The sequence below is a fragment of the Acanthochromis polyacanthus genome, chromosome 11 (genome assembly GCF_021347895.1).
Source record: "Acanthochromis polyacanthus isolate Apoly-LR-REF ecotype Palm Island chromosome 11, KAUST_Apoly_ChrSc, whole genome shotgun sequence".
Lineage (NCBI taxonomy): Eukaryota > Metazoa > Chordata > Actinopteri > Pomacentridae > Acanthochromis > Acanthochromis polyacanthus.
Window position 1 is genome coordinate 4,090,676 of NC_067123.1, and position 20,171 is coordinate 4,110,846.

Genomic DNA, 20,171 nt, shown 5'->3' on the forward strand with positions numbered 1-20,171 from the left:
CCACTTACTTATATGTTCTGCTAATGTTTGGGACAACCAGCGTCTTTTATTACACCCTGCTGGAATTAAAACCTGAATGTTCAAGAATTTTGCGTCATTAACAATCTCTCCTTTCATTTCTCATGCTTTCATTTCCTCTAGAGTTGATTATTTTATTGCATTTTATTTTATCATCCAAAGACTGCACACTGCAAAAAATGGTATTGGACTTTTTTCAACAACTTAGCTAGACTGTCCCTAAATTACAGATAATAATTAGTATAGCTAGAATAGTCATTTACCACATTAACAATGTCTAGACTGGATGTATTATTCATTTAATGTTATCTTCATTGAAAAACACATATTTTCTTTCAAAAATTAGGACACCTCTAAGCAACCCCAAACCTTTGAACAGTAGTTTATATGGATGGATCCATGTTTCTACTAAAATACAGTCTTTGGTTGACATTTCACCAACTTTTGAGGCTCTAACATCAGTAGAATCTGATGTGAGGAAAGTTTGACCAGACAAGGTTCCATTTATTAGACAATTTCGACTTGTCATCTGTCCAAAATAACCCAGATTTAGTCCAAATTGACCCAAAATCACTCAGCTTGTCCAAAATTTCTAAGACATATAAGAAGATATGTAAGATAAAGATGAAAATTGCTTTTCTTTCAACAATAAAGTCATTTCTAAGTGACCCCAAACTTTTGAGCGGTAGAGTAAATATGTATGCTGCAATTTCACAGTTTTTTCTCCTGTTTTTTTTTAGTAGATTTTTCTTCCTGGAACTCTGGCTGCTATTTTCTCACAGTTTTTTCACAGAGGTTTCTTTTGTTTGCTTTTCAGTTGTTGTTTTTTTGACAGTGCACTTAATTTAAAATTCTGCTGACAGGTTTTCAACACACACCTTGATTCCTATTACACTTCACTGATTGCCTGAGTTTTAGAGTTGATGTTAGGATTTTTCTGCTACTTTCCGATTGGAGATCTCATTAATTTCCGCACTCGAATCCCATCTTATGACTCACTTCAATCATCATATGGCTCATTTTTAACTCTACAGCGCTTGTTTCTGAAAGGTGCTATGGAAATAAAGCATTGTTACATATTTATATTAGAATTTTCTACTCTCAAAACTTGGTTTGGATTTGCAGCATGGTAAATGGCGTTGTCGCGCTCACAGCCAAAGAGCTCCGAGAACAAAGCATCCCAGCAGCAGACGGATGGAGGTGAAGGCGTGGTTCTGTCCGTTCTTCATGGTCATGTCCTGGGGGGCCTTTGTGGTCTGGGTTCCATTGGAGTTGGTACTGTTGTTGTTGCCGTTGTCGTTGTTGTTACCACCATTGCTGTTGTTTCCACCATTGCTGTTGCTGCCACCATTGCTGTTGTTGCCACCATTGCTGTTGTTGCCTCCAGTGTCGTCGCCGTCTCCGTTGCCTTCGCCTGTCGAGGTCGTATTGGTGGAGTTATTGGTAGTCATTGCTTCATCTGGTTTCACTGTGTTTTCCTAAAAAGAAGACAGAAACATTGATTTATGACATAAAACTCTGTCATGTCTGATTCCACAGAGGTTAATGTTGTGTGTTTACTGTCAAATAAATGGCAAATTTAAAACCAACACTGTAAAAATGCTGATATTTTACTGTGACAAATAATTTGGTGGCTCATTTATCTCAATTTATTCAAGACTTTTTATAATTTATGAAAGAAATGTAATCATTTTTGTGGCTTTTTTAAACCCTAAGAAGCTAAAACTACAAATTCAAGGTGTGTATTTGTTTGTTTCCCATTGTCTGCTTTAAAAAAAAAATATTTGAAAAATCTAACTACACAATATAACCACAAAAATACATGAAACCACCACAAAAATGACAAAACTTTCACAGAAAAACAAAACACCTCAAGAAAAAGAGACAAAACCACCACAAAAGACACAAAATGTTCACATAAAAGAGACAAACATTTTCCAAAAAGATCCAAAACCCTTACACAAGACCTAAAATCTCCACAAAAACACACAAATCGTCAACAAACACACAAACCTCAACATAGAAGACACAAAACTTGCGCTAAAATACACAAAATTTTCACAAAAAGACACAAAATCTCCTCAAAAACACACAAATCTTCAACAAAAACAAAATGTTAACATAAACAACAAACTCTTCACAAAAAACAGACAAAACCTTTATGAAAAGAAGCAAAATCTACACAAAAGCACTCAAACCTCTATCACTGTCACTGAGACGGTTCAGAACAGCAGCATTAGAACACAGAATACATATTTTAAGAATGCTTGTAAATAAAATGCATACATTGGAATTTGTTTTTTTAAAAAAGTGTTGATATTTAAAGAAGCAAACTAAAAACCTACCTTTAGTCTGGCTTTTGGCTGATTTTATTGAATTATTGACATTTTAAAAACATATTTTATTCATTTATTTCTCTATTTATTGTATTGTCATCTATCTTTAGTCATATTTTTATATTATTATTGTCTTGTTGTTACTAATCCTGGTCTGGTGTTTCTTCATTGCTTTTATTTATGATTTTTTAAATTCCTTACTTCCTGTTTTGTTGAGTCTTTCATGTTGTTTGTCGAGATACAGGGTTGTGAATATTGGTTAATTTTATTATTCTAATTGTTTTTTTACTCCATTTTTGTTCTTTGTTTCTTATATTCTTATATTCATATATTGTGATGTAATTATTAAAAACACAAAAACTGTAAAATTTAGTGTTAAAACTTAAAGGATAATAGAAAAATATTTGTCAGCAAAATACATATATTGGAATTAGTTTTTTAAAAAGTGTTGATATTTAAAGATGTAAACTCAAAGCCTACCTTTAGTCTAGCTTTTCATTGATTTTATTCAATTATTACCATTTTTAAAACAGTTTTTCTTCATTCATTCCTCTTATCTATTTACCTATTATTATAATTGTCTTATTTTCTTTGTCTAAATTATAACTAGTTGTGGTCTGGTGTTTCTTCATGGCATTTATTTATGATTTTTCAGTTCCTCAGTCACTGTTTTATTGAATTCTTCAATTATACCATTTGATTTGATTTATTTGGATCCCTATTAGCTATGGCAATGCCAAAGCTATTCTTCCTGGGGTCCATACAAAATCTTTGCAATGTGTCAGTGCAGTTGCATCACTTACAATACAATCCCTATACAAATGCAACATAAAACACAAAAAATACACAACACGACAATACAAGACCGCTCCCAGGTCAGCATCCATCCATCCATCCATTCTCTATACACCGCTTTATCCTCTCTAGGGTCATGGGGGGTGCTGGAGTCTATCCCAGCCGACTCGGGTGAAGGCAGGGGACACCCTGGACAGGTCACCAGTCTGTCACAGGGCTACATATACAGACAAACAAATACATTCACATTCACACCTACGGGTAATTTAGAGTGATCAATTAACCTCAGCATGTTTTTGGACTGTGGGAGGAAGCCGGAGTACCCGGAGAAAACCCACACATGCACAGGGAGAACATGCAAACTCCATGCAGAAAGATCCCAGGCCCACCCCAGGAATCGAACCAGGGATCTTCTTGTTGCAAGGCGAAAGTGCTAACCACTACGTCAGTGTGCAGCCCCCCAGGTCAGCAGTGATGTATAGTATTTACATATCATCATATCTACACAGATCTACATATATTATGTATATTGGTCACACAAAACTCAAATTTCTTTTGCCCTTTGATATTACACCCAACTCCACTGAAGCACAAACCCCAAATTAACCCGATTTAACAATTAAATTTAAATCAGATTTGACAGTCACCCATTCTTTTACTATTCATCTCGCTAGAACTATTTCAGTAGCGAAGGTGCAATTTTAAGTAATACGTGTACTTCCAATTGACCTATATTAAGTCTCTATTGTGCACAGATGTTTTTTGCTTAATTTCTTGAAAATTATGTTGCTATTTTCTTGTGTAATGTTTTCTGGTAGTTTATTCCGTTCTTGCATAGCTCTGTACAGAACCATTCGTTTCATTGTATTTGTGTTTGATTTGGGTACTGTAAAATTTCCTCTGGTAGCATGTCTGGTTGCATAGCTATGCCTAGCTGAACTAAAATATACATTTTTATACAAGCTTGATGTTTTTTTTGTAATTAAAATGTTTCTAAAGAAAATCAGCAATGAATACAATAATCTTTCCTTAACCAATAGCCAGCCCAAACTTGTGCATGGCTATAATGTTTGTTCTGTAACCGCAATGCAAAGCGATTCTTGCTGCTCTATTTTGTACTATTTGCAACTTTTTTATATTTTCTTGTGACGTGTTAGACCACACTACCATGATGTTTGTAGAGATAAAGGAATGAGGAAATAGTTGTTTTTTATTTGCCTGGAAAATCCAGACTGACTTTATTTATGTATTCTCCTGTATCTCCTAACATGGAGATTCAGTTTGGATTTTCCAAGCTAGTTTTTTTATATCACTATTGTTGTTTTTACTACATTTTTGTTCTTTGCATTGCATTTCTATGAAGTTGGGGAAAAAACATGAAACAGAAATTACTTGTGGACATAATTTACTGTTAAATAATATTAAAAATAAACAGAAAAACTGATTAACTGTGTATAGCTAGTGAGTAAAGTGTTTTACCTTTGCCCAGATAAATCCCAGCAGGGCGAGGGTAAGCAGCTCCAAAACGAGGTACTTCATGTTGGATGAAAGACGGTTTGCTCTGAAGTTGTCGTATCACAGTTTTTATTCCTGTCTTTCCTGTCTGAATCTCAGCCCGTCGCCTCCTGTACCTGGCAGTCCTGGTTCAGTCAAAGGAGTCTCAGGAGGCCGTCCTTTATAAAGTCTTCACATGGAGCACCTGATACCCGTTTCCATCCAGGAAGCATCGCCTCAGTCTCCACCCTGGACTTGGACCACAAATGCAAAATCTCACCCTGGAGCATTTGAAATCCATCCAGGTATGAGCGTCAGACACACCTGGACTCAGCTCTTTTGTTTCTTCAGCTACACTTCCAAGAAATGACAAGAATATGTCTCACAGTTCTCACAGATTGTCCCCGTTTTGCAAAATGATATACAATAAATCACGTTGAATGTAAAAAAAGAAGAGACCAAAACTGTAATATCTACTTCAAAGATGTGTTTTTCTAGATAGCAATGTGTTCTTTTTACAATATTAAATGTTAAAACAATGTTAAAATTACATTATTTACACTGTATTTAGATCTGCAAAGGAAAAATGACAATACTTCACCTTACTTAAAAGGAAAATTACGCATATAAGGAAATTAATTAATGAAGGATAAATTGATATTTTATCCAGTAAAATCACAGAAATCTAAAACACGTTAAACGTACCAAACAAGACAAAACTGTAATCAATATCAACATCAGTTCTCTTTTATTTATTTATCACTATATTCTACCTGTCAAAGCACTTTGTGAATGTTCTTCTGAAAAGTGCTATACAAATACAATTATTATTATTATAATTATTATTATTATTGTTGTTATTACATCAAGTTACCGTATTTTACAGACAGACAGATGGATGATAGATGGATGGATGATAGATGGATGGATGGATGATGATAGATGGATGGATGATGGATGGATGATAGATAGATGGATAGATAGATGGATGGATGATAGATTTATGGATGGATGATAGATGGATGGATGGATGATAGATTTATGGATAGATGGATGGATGGATGATAGATTTATGGATAGATGATGGATGGATGATAGATGGATGGATGATAGATAGATAGATGGATAGATAGATCAAAAAATGATTAGACCACCCTTGTTTTCTTTAATTTCTTGTTCATTTTAATGTCTGGTACCACTAAAGGTATATTAGCTAAAGAATACAATGAACATGACAATAAATGCAGCTGATTCCATCATACTTTATGTCCTATTTGACATGCTGAGACTTCATTGTATTCTCAGGGTATCTAAGAGGACATTTCATGCCATCCAAAGGTCAAGAGTGGTTTCCTGCTGACATTCAAACCGTAGCACAACTCACAAGTTGTCAGCTCTCACATAATGCCTAAAACTAAAGAATTATGTGAAGCCACAAAGACAGCCATCATGAGTGAGAGACAGGTAGTGAAAAAACTGAAGAAGATCTCCAAGACAGCCGTTCATTTTACCAAGAAAAAACAAGCCCAGCATGGTTCCACCAAACTGCTAGCTGGTCAGGAAACGTCTTTCTACCACTAGATGACCGTCACTCATCTGTTCCTGTCAGACTTCCAGGGATCTTAAAAATGAGTGAACACTGTGAAGAAATGGGACTTGTTGGGCAAGGACAGTTGGAAAGCGACTTGTTGAAGCTGGTCTGAAGCCACACAGGGCAGGAAGAAGCCCTTCATCAAGGAAAGGCAGAGGAAAGCCCAGTTACTCTTTGCTGGGATCACAAGGATTGGACCGTTGATGATTAGACGAAAGTTCTCTTCAGGGATGAATCCAGTTTTCAGTTGATGCCCACTTCAGCCAACTTACTGGTTAGGAGGAAGCCTGGAGAAGCTACAAACCAGAGTGTCTGCCCCTACAGTAAAATATGGGGGTGGATCAGTGACCATCTGGGGTAGTTTCAATCTGGGTGGAACAGGGAGAATGAACCAGGTCATGTTTGGGGCTACTCGAGAAAACAGTTTTCTTCCATCAGCTGGGAAACTCTTTCCTGCCTCCAATGACTGGATTTTCCAACAAGAAAAGGTCAGCTAAAGCCTGGATGGAGAACCAGAACACTGGAACCACGTCTTGGCTGCTCAATCACCAGATCTAAATCCAACTGAAAACCTGTGGAAAATCATCATATGCTAAATGGAGAACCACAAGCCCAAAAACAAAGCAGATTAATTAGAATTAGTGCAACAGGAATGGGCTGCTGTGATCAGAAGCTGGTGGAGAGCATGAAGAGACATCAGGAACAATGGTTCTGAATCAGTACTAACTCCTGTGTGGATCATGGGACTAAAGCAGACAGAAAAGAAAACATGGAATCCTGAAAGCTTTTTTTGGCAGAACAATGCTGATGGAAGAACTGAAGGAAGTTTGGTTATTATCAAGAAAACAGTGGAAAATGTTTGATATCAGCTCTGAAATTAAACTCTCATGAGTTATTTTTGTTGTTATTATTTTTGTCCAATCAAATGTACCTTTAGTTGTACTGAGTATTGAAATGAACAAGAAACTGAAGAAAGCAGGGGTGGTCTGATCATTTTTTCATGACTGTGTGTCTTTAAGTGTGAAGTTTTTGTTGTTTGTTTCTGTTTTGTTCTGAATTAAAATTAATAAAGCATCAGAATCAATCAAAATCAGTTTCAAAGATGCACTGTGTACTTATTGTATGTGAATACTTTTCATAAAAACAATACCAGCATCATGGAAACAAACGGTCATTAAAGGTTCAGCTAAAATGGAACATAATGCTGACGTCTAACGTCTTTACAGGATTGTTTTTAACACAGAAGAGTTACTGATCTTTAACTTTATTAAACTGATGCGTAACATTTAAAGCAGCTGCAGTCTTCAGTTGATAAAAGACATTACTCTGAACAAAAATGAAGTAATTTTAAGCTTATACATTGAAGTACTGTCAGCCAATTGTGTTTCTGTTGTTTCAATTGTGTGAACTAGTTTTAGAGTTTTAGATAGCCGGATTGTTGCTATTTTACGACATTACACTCCTCAGTCCATGATTTTTTATTGTATACAGATAAATAGTGTTTTCATGTCGTAAAACCTCTAAACAGAGCAAAGAGAGAAACAAAAGATGGTGCAAAACAAGCCTGCTGCATTTGAATAGAAGGGATTATCTTTTTATTGCCGAGGCCGGCATGCAAATGAGGCTGAGGCTGCCGGTTTCCAATAATTAGAATTTAACCATTTGTCAGATTTGAAAATGACTCACTCTTTCTCAAATCATCACATTTATCTCTGATTTGCTTCCAATTTTACGTTTTTATAGGATCAAACAACATGTCATTGTTTGGAATCTGTAATATTGGACAAGTTGATGAAATAATCTGTGATTATTGGTGAGCTAAAATAGTTTTTGTTTAACTTTCATAACAGATTTAGCAAGTTTGAGGAGTTGTAACGCAAAAACTAAAATATTGGTCGATAGTCTGATCTAAGTAGAATAAAGTTCTGAAGTCTGAAAATGGAAAAATAGAACATTTTAGGGCTTTATCTTTAATATTTCCTGGGATATTGCTCTTTAAAAAAAATCCTCAAATTTCACTGTGTGAAAAAATCTGCTGAAAGTCGGTCAACTGGCAACTTTTTAAAATGTATAATCTCATAAAAAAAACTCAATAAATCAACCTTGAATCTCACAGATACCATTTTAAATACACAGTTTTTGATAAAAATCTGATGGAGTTGATTAGATTCCTCTTGATGATTTGAGATGCAACGACCCCAACATAAATGTAACATTTATGAACACATTTAGAGACGAGTCTTAGTTCAATTCTCCTTTTAATTGCCATAAAAACACAGTTTTTTGTTTCCTTTCACTGTTCATGACAGAAATAAAGCTTTAACGTGTAAAATATGGAGTTTATGTAGCTTCTATATATTTGTGCAACAGTTTAAAAGGTGGAAAAGAGCTCAGTGCAAACAAAGTACTTCATAGCCATTAGAGTATTAATATAGGGCTCCATCTTTTTAACTTTCATATACAAGATTTTTGGGTTTAATGTAAAACAGAACCAGAGTCTGTGATTTCACTCTTTCAGCCTTGGGTCCAGTAGATGAGGACAGAGACGGAGGCCACCATCAGCTGACTGCAGCCTCCAAACAGAGCTTCAGATCCTCCATGTAACGTCGTAGCTGAGATCGTCGAAGCACTGCTGCCTCCGGTGGAGGCTGTGGACGACTGAGTGGTGGAGGCTGGTTCTCCACGGCTTTCAGTAGTCCCAGAGGAGTTTACAGGTCCCTGGGATGAGGTGGTGGTAGCTAGGAGGGTGGAGGAGGCTGGTTCTCCACGGCTTTCAGTAGTCCCAGAGGAGTTTACAGGTCCCTGGGATGAGGTGGTGGTAGCTGGGAGAGTGGTGGAGGCTGGTTCTCCACGGCTTTCAGTAGTCCCAGAGGAGTTTACAGGTCCCTGGGATGAGGTGGTGGCAGCTGGGAGCGTGGAGGAGGCCGGAGGTGCATGTGAGGTCGGTGGGCTGCCGGAGGGGACGGAGGTTTGGACGGATGTCGGCATGGTCATTGGAGTCGAACTTGTCGAATCAGTGCCGTTACTGGTCCCTGTTGCATTTGTTCCGCTTGTTTGCCCCTGTAGAAGACCCACAGAGCAAAGAACTACATTCAGTTAACTCTTACAAGGCCATGTTTCTGGAGAAGTACATACACACATGGACAAAATTGTTGGTACCCCTCAGTTAAAGAAGGAAAAACCCACAATTCTCACTGAAATCACTTGAGACTCACAAAAGTAACAATAAATAAAAATTTATTGAAAATTAAATAATCAAAAACAGCCATTACTTTTGAATTGTTGATTAACATAATTATTTAAAAAAACAAACTAATGAAACAGGCCTGGACAAAAATGATGGTACCTCTATAAAAGATTGAAAACTATTTGACCAGAGTGACATGATTAACTCAGGTGTGTCATTTAATTGACATCACAGGTGTTTCCAAACTCATAGTCAGTCTGCCTATTTAAAGGGAGACAAGTAGTCACCCTGCTGTTTGGTGAAAAGGTGTGTACCACACTGAACATGGACAACAGAAAGCGAAGGAGAGAATTGTCCCAGGACATCCGAAAAAAAATGATAGACAAACATCTTAAAGGTAAAGGCTATAAGACCATCTCTAAACAGCTTGAAGTTCCTGTGACAACAGTGGCTCATATTATTCAGAAGTTCAAGACCCACGGGACAGTAGCCAACCTCCCTGGACGTGGCCGCAAGAGGAAAATTGATGACAAATTGAAGAGACGGATCGTTGGAATTGTATCCAAAGAGCCCAGAGCAACCTCCAAAGAAATTAAAGGTGAACTCCAAGGCCAAGGTACATCAGTGTCAGATCGCACCATTCGTCGTTGTTTGAGCCAAAGTGGACTTCATGGGAGACGACCAAGGAGGACACCACTGCTGAAAAAAACTCATTAAAAAGCCAGACTGGAATTTGCAAAAATGCATGTTGACAAGCCACAAAGCTTCTGGGAGAATGTCCTTTGGACAGATGAGACCAAACTGGAGCTTTTTGGTAAGGCACATCAACTCTATGTTCATAGACTCAAAAACCAAGCATACGAAGAAAAGAACACTGTCCCTACGGTGAAACATGGAGGAGGCTCAGTAATGTTTTGGGGCTGCTTTGCTGCATCTGGCACAGGGTGTCTTGAAAGTGTGCAAGGTACGATGAAATCTGAAGACTATCAAGGCATTCTGGAGAGAAATGTGCTGCCTAGTGTCAGAAAGCTTGGTCTCAGTCGCAGGTCATGGGTCTTCCAACAGGACAACGATCCAAAACACACAGCCAAAAACACCCAAGAATGGCTGAGAGAAAAGCGTTGGACTATTCTAAAGTGGCCTTCTATGAGCCCAGATCTGAATCCCATTGAACATATGTGGAAGGAGCTGAAACATGCCATTTGGAGAAGACACCCATCAAACCTGAGACAACTGGAGCTGTTTGCTCATGAGGAGTGGGCCAAAATACCTGTTGACAGCTGCAGAACGCTCATTGACAAATACAGAAATCGTTTAATTGCAGTGATTGCCTCAAAAGGTTGTGCAACAAAATATTAAGTTATGGGTACCATCATTTTTGTCCAGCCCTATTTCATTAGTTTGTTTTTTTAAATAATTATGTTAATCAACAATTCAAAAGTGATGACTGATTTTGATTATTTAATTTTCAATAAATTTTTATTTATTGTTACTTTTGTGAGTTTCAAGTGATTTCAGTGAGAATTGTGGGTTTTTCCTTCTTTAACTGAGGGGTACCAACAATTTTGTCCACGTGTGTATACTAAAACATATAGTAAAACCACCTAATCCATAAAAATATCGATCAAGTCTTGCTAGGTCGCATTGCCGTAGACGTTCGCCATGTTGAATTTCGGCCGGTACGCAGCCCCGATAAGAGCTTCGTAATTGTGGCTTCGTTATAACGGCTCATACGGGTTTATCATTTGAAATAAGCAAATTTGGGGCCAATGTTTATATCTTACCAAACATACGGGTGTGTGCATATTTTATGTTAATTAGCAATCATGAACAAGTCACATGTGTTGAGCCGAGAATGTTCAGTTTCGGCTGTATGTACGAGTAAGCGGGAACGAGTATACTCGGTCCCGGCTTTTTAAGGGTTAAACAATTAAACATGCACTCTAATAATAATTCAAGCATTTAATTAATCACATGGCTGCAAACTAGCTGAATAAGTTTACAGATTCAGAAAAGCCTTTTAAGTTGCAAACATTAAAACAGGGTGTCATCTGCATATGTGTGTAGTTGAAACTCAAATTTCTGTGTTGATTAAAAACTAGTTATGTAGTAGTTAGCTATGATCATTTCAGATTTGGACTCATTGATCTGCAGCAAATTCTTGGAATCCAGGTTTTAATTTAAACAAGGACATCATGAGATACATCAGTGGCACCTGAATTTAATGGGACATAAAACATGATGTCATCTGCATAGAAATAAATGACTTAAAGGCATTATGGAGGATGTTTTTGTTGTTTAATTTGTCTGATTCACATAAAATTAATATACTGACCTTTAGTGGACTTGTATGTATGGTTTCTAAAAGAATAAAAAATTTAAAAAAAATAACTGTGGACATGGCAGGACCTGAAAAACATCAGCCAATCAAAGCGCTCGGACCGAGGCATTTGGTTTGCTCCCTTTCCTGTCAATCAAAAATCTTCCGGCTCAGGCCTAGTTACGTAGATTACGTACGCCTTGGACTTACGTGTTTTCTGTATGTGTTGCTTTGGTATAGCTTCGTAGTTAGCTGGCGACTTGTTTTGCTCATCTTTTTTGACATAATGGCAGATAAAGATCCAGGGGGACCCAGCCCGTAAAAGAAAGGCATTTTTTGAGGTCAGAGAAAATAAAAAGACGACTGGATCGCGAGAATGCAAAAACAAAAGTGATTATTGGCGAGTCATTTGGGCAATGGCGTCAGCTCAAGCAACAAATGGACCTAAAGACAGATGCCTTGGTTGCTAAATTCCTTCTGGACAGGTAAAATATACTATTGTATTATACTGCGGCTGTAGGCAACTTAACGAATCCTACGCAAGTTTCTGGAGGGGGGTGTTTCTTCGTAAATGTTAAGAGGAGGGAGGTTAGAGGGGGGTGAGGGAGAGGTTGTATGTGCGCATGCTACGTTCAAAGTCGTAGGAAATTAAATCTCCTCTAATGCCTTTAACCTCAACTTCCATTCAGTTTTAAATCAACTATTGCATACATTTCTATTTATCACTACTCTGTCAACCATCAAAATAATAGTTGCAACAATATCATACTTAAAAGTTGCATTGGTTTTATTCATTCCTATGCAGATGACACCCTGTTTTATGTCTAATTAAAGTTTGGTACCACCGATACTGAAATTAAAAACAATATTTTCAAGAATTTCCTGCAACTGAATGACTCTAAACCTGAGCATGGTAGCTGCATTTTTTGTGTATAATTTAGATAGATTTCTCCTGTTTTGCAAAATCATAGACAACTAGTAAAATGACAGAAATGAAGTATTATTTTACAATATTTTGTTTAATTTTACTCCAATTCTGAAATAAATACATTTACAGATTCCGATAAACCTTTTAAGTTGCAAACATTTGCAACAACAGTGTGTCATCTGTGTATCCATGGAGTTTAAACTCAAATTTCAACATTAGTTCATTTAAAACTAGTTTTGTACTAGTTAGTTGTGATCACATCAGATTTGGAGTCATTGAGCTGCAGGAAATTCTTGGAATCCAGTTGCAGTAATCATGTTACATCACTTTCATTTTGTGTGTAATTTGAACTCTGTATTAGTTGGTTTTAAAGTAAAATTCTGGTACCACTGACGTCTCTTGTTGTGTTCTTGTTGAAATTAAAAACTGGATTCCAAGAATTTCCTGCCGCTCAATGACTCCAAACCTGACGTGGTCGTACGTAACTACTACATAACTAGTTTTGAATCAACTAACACTAAAATTTGAGTTCAAATTACACACAATATTTATTTCATGCAACATTATTATGTCAATCCAAAGTAGTTTAAATCAATCCACTGGAATTTAAGAAAGTTCCTTGAAGACGTTTCACCTCTCATCCAAGAGGCTTCTTCAGTTCTGGTGGTGGTTGGTGTTGCCTCAGCCTTTAAACCTCTGTGAGGTGTGTCCAGGGATATTATTCCAACGACCGATACCAAAACTCATCTGACGACTCAACGATGGTCGTATAATAGCCCTGGACACACCTCACAGAGGTTTAAAGAGCTGAGGCAACTCCAACCACCACCAGAACTGAAGAAGCCTCTTGGATGAGAGGTGAAACGTCTTCAAGGAACTTTCTTAAAGTCCAGTGGATTGATTTAAACTACTTTGGATAACCATGACCTGGATGAATGAGAACCTACACAGACATTATTATGTCAACAATCCAAATAATAGTTGCAACAATATCATACGTAAAAGTGGTGCTGGTTTTATTCCTGTTACATGTCCCATTAAATTCTGGTACCACCGATGTCTCTTCCCAGAATGTCCTACAGATGAATGACTCCAACTCTGAGTTGATCATCACTAACTACGACATAACTAATTTTAAACCAACTAATGCAGAGTTCAGATTACACACAAAATTTCGCTGATGCAATATTATTATGTGAAGCCAAGCAATCAAATAAAGGTTTATCTCAGTAAATTAGATTTATTTTTAACTTGTAACACTGCATTGAATCAAGTAGAGGGATTTAGTTTAGTGGTAGATTCTGCAGGAAATAATCGATAAAAATGTACTTTAAGGAACATAAATGTGATCATCTAAATGTCAGATGATGAACAGATGATATTAGGAGGAAGTATAACATAAGGAAAGTGTTAAATGTGGTAAATTCCACTCTGTGCTCTTTCAAATCAGATGTTTAGTGTCTTTCCTGCTGCAGATAAAACCCTCAGCGCAGCGTCGGTCTGTTTAAAAGCTTTTGTAAGTACAACCATGCAAAGGTCAAGCACCTGCTGCACCGAGCATGAACGCATTAAGGCCGCTTTGCATATCGCTGTGGTCGGTCGGTCCGCAGCAGCAGAGATCGGCAGATTGTGTTATATAATAGTCCTCTGGCTGTGTCTGTTGTGTTACATCTCCTCTTTATCTTTTACCCTCACAGGTTATGTGCAGTTTTTATGGAAATGAATGGGCCCCTGCGGCTGACCTCCAGCTAAAAAAGGTTTGGTGATGGATTAGGTTTCACAGATCAAAAGCAGGAAAGGAGCTCGTTGTTAACACACACGGAAATAATAGTTTAATAACTCCAACCACTCAGTTTTAAAGGAAACTCACTGTTTTACATTCAGACATATGATTTAAAAAATGGTGGCTAGTAAATAAAAAGAATATAACTGGCTTCAGACACCAGCCTAAGAAGTTAACATTTTGGGTTAAGACCCTGCAGCGTTGTTTATGATGGAGTTTTACATGAATAATTTACATTTTCCAGATTTAAACATAAATAAATTATATAAAATACTACTCTTCCTGCAGTAATAGATATAAAGGCTGAGACCCTCCAGTATGGAAATTAAACTAATTAATTTTAAAGTAGAATTACGAGAAATATATACACAAACCCCTCAAAATACAAGGATTTCCTGGATTCTCCATGTGCCTTTTTTGGGGGTATTTTCAAAAAATTGTTTTAATTTAATTTATTTTAATTTAATTTTGTTTTATTATTTAATAATATTATATTATTATTAATTTTACATCATTAAGACATCCATACAAATTGCATTTACTGGCCTCCTCTCTTCTTCTCCAAGGTTTGTTTTTGTTATTATTTATTTTTTGAGGGAATTGTTTAATTAAAATTTGGTTTATTGTTTATTAATTTAATAATAATAATTACATCTTTAAAAATTTCTTGCCTCTCTGGATTCGCCAAGGTTTGCTTTTTAATGTGGATTAGTAAATTTTATTTTGTGATGTAATGTATTTATTTGTTTATTTTTAACATTAAAAATGATTATTCATTTTACATTATTTAAATTTCCAAGGAAGTTATGAAGTACATTTAGTGTCCTTTAGTGGTTTGTTTTTTAGTGTATTTTTATTATTTATGTGAATTGCTAAATTTATTTTCATTTCATTTCATTTTACTATATATAAATTGTATTTTGTTATTTAATAATGTAGTATTATTATTTATTTTACATCATTAACATTCACTGGCCTCCCTGGATTCTCCAAGGTTTGTTTTTAATTTTAATTTAATTTAATTTAATTTTTAATGTAATTTTATTTATTTTATGAAATTTAGTTATTTGTTTTATTTTATTTATTATTATTAAAAATAATTATTCTTTTTACATTATTAATATTTCCAAGGAGAATGTAGACTTGCTTCTCGTAATGATGAAAAGTTCGCATATCTTACTCATGATTATTAACATGTGAAGGTAATATTTTGTGAAGTAATTTGTGTTTTTGACTCGTATAGGAACTAGAAAAGGTCAGGGGTGAAATCCGTCTCAGCTCTTAACTCAGTAAGCAAAAAAAGATCTTGTAAATGTTTGAATTTGCATTTTTATGGGAACTTTATTGCACTTTGGTGCACAGAAATCTGAAAATTTGAACTTTTAGACTTTTCTGACTCCATCTGCTGACACTAAAAGATGATTTTGAATCAATGTTTTCACAAATCTCTTTGTGTTTTCCTGCTTCTTGCTGCCATTTGCATAGACTGGCATCCATTTAAATATGCTGTTTACGTCTGGAGAATTTGAATGTCCCCACACTTAAGCTCAGAAAACAAATGGCAGCTTCCTCGTATTCAAACTGAAGACTAAACGGAGGAGGAGGAGAGTTTGGTTTTTAGTTTGGATTCAGAGTTTCTTACCTGGGTGCAGCTCAGGAGCATCAGAAAGGTCAGAAGGACCTCGAACATCTCGGTCATCTTCATCTTCCTGTGGAGTTTCTTTGTCCTTTATGGCTGCCTCCACCTCCCCTCCTCTGCTTTTATACCTGCACAACACTGATGCTGATAACAGAACAGATAAAAACCCTGAAGACCTCAATGCAGCTGATAAGATCCGCATGTAAATTTGAATTCTGGCACCAGGAAATGCTTGTGTGAACACCTTCTGCTGTATTCCAGTCCAGAGAGGATCATATTATATGTCGTCTCCGGACTCAGGTTACACTTTGTTTTGGGTGAGGAAGTTCTGGAGTCCAGGGATTGTCCCAGGGTGCTGCCATATGACACCCCAGATCACATTTCTGCAGTTTATCCTCTTTTAATTCATGTTGACACACCTCGGTGTGCAGTTGCTTCCCAAAATATGCGAAAAATAGCTTTTTGTGGCGCTTACAAACAGTTCTGTGCTCCAAAAGTGGAGAAATCACTAATAAAATAGCGATAAATGTTAATTATTGAGCTTTACTTTGAACATTAAGGTGAAATCTGTTCTGAAAGTGGCTTAAATTTGAATGATTTTATCCATATTTTCAATTAACAATGAATATTTGTGTGTACTTAGAGCTGAAAGTAGATTAATCACAGAAAACTCCCTCAAATATAACTTTAAACAGCATCTAATATCTGTTTTCTGTGACTTCTTGCTGCACATATTGCTAAATAAACTTTTTTATTTTACACTTTGATCATACAACAAGGTTTATCTGACACAAGCAACAGACCTCTGTCTCTTAAGTTTCTTTAAACAAGAGAAATGATGTTTTAATGGTGAATTTGAATGAAGTTACATGTTTGGAAGTGTCCTCAAAACCTCAAAACTTTTTCAGTTCAGCACAAGGTGAAATTTCTACTTAAAATCCCAGTAAAACCCAAACAAAGGAAGAAAAATAGCCAACATAGTATTAGTAGAAATATAAAACAATAATAAATAAAGGAAAAAGAAAACCGTTTTACAGGGCTAACTTCATTTCAGGATGAAAATAAAAATGTTAGACACATTAGAAATTGTGATAATTACCAACAAAATTCTCACAGATTCTTTTGTCACCAATCAGCTCCACTTTCAGTCAAACCATCTTTTATTTAATTCATTTTAACTTTAGGCTGAAACTCGTGGCTTTAAGTTCACACAAGTTTCTGTTTTGATGAATCTGTTTTCTCTTCATGTTTGACTTTTCACTTTCAACCAGAGTCGGATTAATTCACCTGGAAGTGGAATTTAACCACCGAAACCCAACAACACCTGCAGCGTTCCTCTGATAACACAAGCATTATGAACTTTCACATTCTTCCAGCCTCGTGGAGCTGATTTCTGATAAAAATACGGCGACTAAGACACGTTTTGTTTCCTTCTTTTCTGTTGACCGAAGCTGTTGGAGCGGCTGAGGAATGTGGACCGCAGATATTCGGGTTTTAATAACAAATAGTTCTGTAAGGTTAAACTGACGCCATTTCTAGGAGTGACACACGATGATACGACAGCATTTTTACTGAATACATTCATGCAGCTCGGTTTTAGCGGTGGTTTTTCCACTGCTTCACTTACATAAGAAGCAGATTTCACCTTTTTACCTTCATTATCTCCTCGTTAAACTTTAATGTGACTATTTTTAAAGGAAAAGCAAACAGACGGGGCATCTTGCTTTATTAGCCTGAAGATAAGAGAATGTGACAGAAAGTTCTGCACAGACCCAGCTGTGACTGTTTAACAGGTGCACTAAAGGAAAAGTCTCGGCCATCATTAAGATCGAGTGAAATCTAAAACTAAAAAGCTGAACATGTAACCTTACATTTCTCTTATCACCACCACATAATTAAAAAAAGATGAAGAGGGAAACAGTTTTGCTCCCATTGTTCCTATGAGGTCACAAGCAGCCCTTTGTAGTTGAGCTTTATCGGCTTTACTATCATATTTCCTGGTAATTTTAATGTTTCCTCAGATAACCAAATGCTTCAGGTCATCACTGCTACTTGACAACAGCTGCATTATTCACCGTTTTATATAAAATGTCTTGTTCATGTTTGTACTTTTTTACTTCTGTTTGCAGACTGAGCTCAGATTCAGTCAATAGTTAACGTTAATCATTCTCCTCCATCTGCTTCCTTTAAGGTGTTCCATCAGATAAGACAGAAGCATCAAGTCGTGTTTTATTGCCTCGAAACTCTCGACCATAAAGGAGACAGAATGCCGTTAAATAGGAGGAGCAGCGCGGTAAACCATTTACATCTGCTGCTCAGAAACGAAAAATCACGGTTACAAGATTTAACATCGGCTAATGGAAGCAGGAGAGGATTGGTAGATTATAAACAAAGGAGGATGCTGCCTTTAAAGTGTGAACGTCCTGTCCTTGTGAGCAGGAAAAAGGAGGAAGAAGATGCTGATTTTCATTCCAAACACAAACTGAAACTTTAAATTCTAGCATTAACAAACTTACACGCTCACAATGCGACACTAAAAAGCTGGCGTTTAACTCTGTGCCATGTTTAGCATGTTAGCATGCTCATGTTTGCTAATTAGCACCACACAAAGTAGAGCTAAGGTTGATGGGAACATCATTACTATGAGAAAGCTTGAAGGTTTTCCTGACCAGGATACAGTCGTCACCCAAGTCTCCATCCACTTCTAAAGACCAGGGCTAGGGTTACATACATCAGTTTTGGAGGGCAAGTCTGCATTTTGGTTCTTTCATAGGTTTATTAAAGGTCTTCTTGAAATATGACCAAATCTGTTGAGTTAAAAATACACAAACACCAACTTAAATTAGCAGTTTTGGTGAAGTACAAAGTTGTGTTAATGACATTTTCTTAGTTTCATGGTCGCTTAACTTCTCCTGAGTGATTCCAGTCGACTACAGCTGCTGACTCCTCCGAGCCGATTTAAATAGAACCCATTAGATCCACTCATTAGACTCAAACACTACAGTGGGAAAGTCTGAGGAGCTCAGCAAAGACCTCAAAAAGAAAATAATTGATTTTAATTCAAAAGTTGCCTCAGTTGATGCAAAACAAATTCTGACTCAATAACGGCCTAAACTCACTGAAAAGATGTCTACATGGACATAAATTCACTCAACAGTTGTCCAAAGTGACTAAAAACATCCCTAAAATTATTAAAAACTTGCCAAAACTGACATAAAACTGTTACAGTTGACTTAAAATTAGTCCAAATTTACTCAAAAGTTTTCCAAAGTGACTGAAAACATTTTGATAATGATTCAACAACTGCACAAACTGACTTTAAAATTGACCAAATTAACTCAAAAAATTGTCCAAATTGACTCAAGAATAGTCCAAGATATGTCTGGAAATACATCTAAAATATTCCAAAGTTGCCTGAGATGATGCAAAATTGCTCCAAATTGACTGAAAAGCCTAAAACCAGGACCAAAATCAATTTATTCAGGAAGTCACTCGGAGCCATTTCAGAGCAGCTTCAGATCCACAATCATCTGTTTGACAGTCTAACGTTCATGGTCCAGTTGTGTTACTGCCACCATCAGGAAGAAAACACAAACTATCACCTGCTGCTGAGAGACCATTGGTCAGGATGGTCAAGAGTCAACCAAGAACCATCAGAAAGCAGGTCTGAATGGATGAGAAGCTGCTGGAACACAGCTGTCAGTGTCCACAGGGTTTTACATCAACATGAGCTGAGAGGATCCATGAAGAAGGAAGTTCTTCCTCTAGAAACAGAACCTTAAAGCTCCACTGATCACATGGACAAAGAAAAGACCTTCTGAAAGAAAGTTCTGTGGTCAGATGGAAGAAAAACTGAAGGTGAGGCATTTAACCCCAAGAACACCAAACCTACCATCAAACATGGAGGTGGCAGTATCATGCTCTGGGGCTTTACACAAAAAATGACCAAAATCAGGCACAAACAAAAGAAATATGACAAAAAACAATAAAACATAGGCATTCAACTAACAAAATTAGACATAGCATAGAGCATGGTGGTGGCAGTATCATGCTCTGAGGAACTGGAGCTTTACACAAAGT

The 20,171-nt window shown here is 36.6% G+C and overlaps 1 protein-coding gene across 1 annotated transcript; it reads right to left on the reverse strand.

Annotated features, from left to right (window-relative positions):
• Nucleotides 1-8,475: 8,475 nt before the first annotated feature.
• On the reverse strand, nt 8,476-16,171 carry LOC127536069 (mucin-13-like). The gene is made up of 2 exons (XM_051955480.1): nt 16,095-16,171; nt 8,476-9,294 (listed from the first exon to the last, which is right to left on the reverse strand). Exons 1-2 carry the CDS (start codon nt 16,155-16,157, stop codon nt 8,749-8,751), a joined length of 609 nt encoding a protein of 202 aa, XP_051811440.1. The 5' UTR covers nt 16,158-16,171; the 3' UTR covers nt 8,476-8,748.
• Between the last annotated feature and the right edge of the window lie 4,000 nt (nt 16,172-20,171).

What these genes read in the sequence shown, in the direction of transcription:
- LOC127536069 (XM_051955480.1), bottom strand. Translation starts at nt 16,157, where the DNA reads ATGAAGATGACCGAGATGTTCGAGGTCCTTCTGACCTTTCTGATGCTC. An exon ending in TGCTCCTGAGCTGCACCCAG is followed by an intron (nt 9,295 to 16,094) that starts GTAAGAAACTCT and finishes GGTCTTCTACAG; the next exon opens with GGGCAAACAAGCGGAACAAA.